General features: G+C 38.3%; 1 protein-coding gene across 1 annotated transcript; it reads left to right on the top strand.

Moving 5' to 3' along the window:
• Positions 1-297: 297 nt before the first annotated feature.
• On the top strand, positions 298-1,314 carry LOC128034540 (uncharacterized). Its single transcript, XM_052623034.1, has 3 exons — positions 298-498; positions 706-919; positions 1,019-1,314. Exons 1-3 carry the CDS (start codon positions 298-300, stop codon positions 1,312-1,314), a joined length of 711 nt encoding a protein of 236 aa, XP_052478994.1.
• The last annotated feature ends 2,207 nt before the right edge of the window (positions 1,315-3,521 follow it).

Below are 3,521 nucleotides of genomic sequence, written 5' to 3'. Positions count from 1 at the left end.
ATTCATGGGATGGACAGTTCTTATTCAGGAAGGGAAAAATAGTTGTTGGGAAAGTTCCACAACTACGACAGGAGTTGTTCCTTCATTTTCACGATAGTGCTATCGGGGGCCATTCAGGGGTGACTATTACGAGGAAACGACTTTCGAGTCAGTTATACTGAAAGGGTCTTACCACGGATGTTAAAAGATGGATTAGGGGAGTGCGTCACATGTCAACGATGCAAAAGTGAGTCAGTGGCTTCTCCTGGTCTTCTCTAACCCTTACCCGTACCTGATCGAGCCTGGTCAGTGATCAGCATGGACTTCATTGAAGGACTGCCCAACTCAAATACGAGGAACTCCATTCTTGTCGTGGTTGATCATCTTACTAAGTATGGCCATTTTTTGGCATTGATGCACCCGTGTACGGCTAAAGATGTGGCTTTTAAGTATCTTAATCAGGTTTACAAACTTTACGACATGCCAGATTCTATTATATCGGATTGGGATCAGATATTTGTTAGTAATTTCTGGTAACAGCTTTTTCAGAAGTCAGGCACTAAGCTCTTACTGTCGATGGCTTACCACCCTCAGACGGATGGTTAGACCGAAGTTTTGAACCGTTGTCTTGAGAATTATTTGCGTTGTATGACGGGGGAGGCGCCTGCACAATGGTCTCAGTAGCTACCACTAGCAGAATGGTGGTATAATTCTTCTTATCACTAGGCTATTCAGCTTACACCATACGAGGCCTTGTATGGTCAGCCTCCACCCATACACATGCCTTATTTGGCGGGGGTTTCACCTGCAGCAGTTGTGGACCGCAGTTTACAAAGTCGGGAGGCTACTAGGAAGTTACTTATGTTTTGTCTTAAGAGAGCTCAAGGCCGTATGAAACATTTTACAGACAAACATCGTTCGGAGAGAAGTTTTCAAGAGGGTGACATGGTATATTTGAGGCTGCAACCCTATAGATAGTAGTCGATTCGGAAGTTCTCCAACCAAAAGTTATCTCCATAGTGTTTTGGCCCTTTTCTAGTGATCCGGAAAGTAGGGGCAGTAGCTTATACTTTGCAGTTTCCACCACACTCTCATATCCATCCTACATTCCATGTGTCACAATTAAAGAAACATGTAAAAAATCATTTGCCTGTGGTAGATGCTCATGGTGCCTCACCAAAAGAGCCAATTCGCATTATCGACAGAAGGATGGTTAAGAAAGGTAGTCAGGCTGTCACTGAAGTGTTGGTCAAATGGGCTAACTCGTTTCCAGAGGATGCGACGTGGGAACCTTTGACTGCATTTCAAACCAAATTTCCTCATTTTCAGCCTTGAGGACAAGGATGTTCTGCGGGTAGGGAGTATTGTTGTGAGCTGAGAAAGTTAGTATGAACTATATGTGAATTTTAATTAAAACGGAGAGTTTTGGGTTTTAAGTCATACGGGGCGTTTTGCATTTTTGGCTGTAACAGAATACTCCATATCATGTAGTTATTTATTTTCTTTATAATGCATGCGTTGCATGTAAATCGATTATGCAAAAAATACAAAAAAAATTTCTTATCTCTTTATCCTCTCAATTCTCTTTTCTTCTACTAAATCTTTTTTCTATTTTCTACCCAGAATTACGTCCCATATCATATTACACAATGGATTGTAGTGAGAGAAAATATCTTATGCATCACAGCAGAGAAACCCATTCACTGATCCTCGTGACTGAAAAGATTGTTCCAAAGTAACCAAGTTAAAGATGACAACTTATAAACCTAATATGTGTATATATCTCTTTAGTTGTCTTGCACAACACAACACTCAAGAATAAGCAATCCCATGAATAACACAACTAAGAACTGAAGTTGCAGTAGTAAAAGAAGAATCTTTATATTATATATACATAAAGATTAGATTATATACACGGCCAAAGTGGTTGTCTAAGGTGACGATGTGGTTTCTGCACTTGCGGCATAAGAAGAAACGATTTTGAATATTCATTTGATACCTAACGGTGTTTGAACGCGTTGCCATTGGAATCCAAGAAACAATTGCTTTCAGAAATGATTCCATCTGTGTCCACCAAACACCCATAGTTATATTATGAAGTCCAGATTTCAGAGGGATAAGGAAATATTAGAGAAGGAAGTAACAACAGGGTTCTTGAATGTGAGTTCTTACTGGTTATAATTTTCTGAAATTGGAGGAGAAATGGCAATTTCTTTCAATTCATGGGTTTTATATAAGCAACATGAAAGCATATAGGTAGCTTCATTTTAGGTTATCATCTCGCGGGAAAACGCAGTTAAAATTAGAAACTAAAATGTACTCTATCTCCCTTTACGGTTCGTATATTTTGAAATTTATAAACTAAACTGTTAACACCGTTCAAATTCATATTAATTGAAAAGTAGAGAAATTGGATTCCTTAAAATAATAGTAGATGGCTAAATTCTAACCTCTTTTCATGATTATTACTAGAGCTAATGTAGCGCCCTCACCCAACTTGATCGCTGAATTCGGATATGGAGTGCCACAAATGGAGCGGTTTAGACTAAGGAATAAAATTTAACCTTAATAAATTTAAGGCGGACTTTATTAAATAATATATATCTCTTACAATTGAGACCTTAAAATTTAATAAAAAGTTGTTGACTCAAAATTTAGACTCTGGGGGAATTGTATTGATACAATATGTATGACCTCGAGGCGAAGTGTTTGAAGGTACCCCATTCCTATGTACATGACACCTTATTGAGGATGACCTGAATCTAACACGATCTGGCTTAGTCACTCATTGAGTTCTTTAATCCGCAAATCCTGCAATTACAGGTCAAAATCCTTGTAAGTTTGAATGAACTTAGTGAGTTTCTTTACTGCTTTACACACAAATAGACCTTATCTTGCAAGGGTTTAAATAGAAAAGAACCAAACACACATTACTCCTTGTTTCGTTTAGACAATTCCGTTTTGTCAAAAGTGTCAGACTCATGTTCGCCTTTCTTTAATGGTGGAATGATCACTAAGCGATTGTTACTTGGTCTGCATATGACCATTCAACTAATTCTGTTGGATTCTCACTTGTCCTTGCACATATCACCTACTGTCCACCCTCCACCCTAACTCTGGCAGATAAATTAACATTCTACTTATAAGGCTTACTAGAAAAGGCCATACTGCACTGGTGGTCTTAACCTTATTTCTTCCGTTCTACTTCTACCCTTCATTCGGGTTGAAATGTTATTTGGGTTACTGACCTTCCGTCAAATGTAGTAGTCAATTCGGGTCAATTCGACACTTAAGGAGCTTATTTTCTTGGCAATTTAGGATTTTAATTTATGTTTTTCAGTATTTAGGCCTTAGGATTAGAAGTTAATAAAAATAAGTATTTTTAACACATTTTATAGGTGTTGTGACCCAATAGGCCGACATAAGCCTTAGGTTGTGCTAATTGATTGAATTGAGTGTGTAAGATGCAGATATAAAGGCCCAATTGGAAGTAAGGGACGAGTTATGCACAAGTTTCTCTAGCCGTCAAACCACCAAACAAT

The sequence above is a fragment of the Gossypium raimondii genome, chromosome 2 (assembly GCF_025698545.1).
Source record: "Gossypium raimondii isolate GPD5lz chromosome 2, ASM2569854v1, whole genome shotgun sequence".
Taxonomy (NCBI): domain Eukaryota; kingdom Viridiplantae; phylum Streptophyta; class Magnoliopsida; order Malvales; family Malvaceae; genus Gossypium; species Gossypium raimondii.
This window is presented reverse-complemented; position numbering and strand designations above follow the sequence as displayed.

What these genes read in the sequence shown, in the direction of transcription:
- LOC128034540 (XM_052623034.1), top strand. Translation starts at nt 298, where the DNA reads ATGGACTTCATTGAAGGACTGCCCAACTCAAATACGAGGAACTCCATT. An exon ending in CGGATTGGGATCAGATATTT is followed by an intron (nt 499 to 705) that starts GTTAGTAATTTC and finishes TCTTATCACTAG; the next exon opens with GCTATTCAGCTTACACCATA. An exon ending in GGAGAGAAGTTTTCAAGAGG is followed by an intron (nt 920 to 1,018) that starts GTGACATGGTAT and finishes GCCCTTTTCTAG; the next exon opens with TGATCCGGAAAGTAGGGGCA.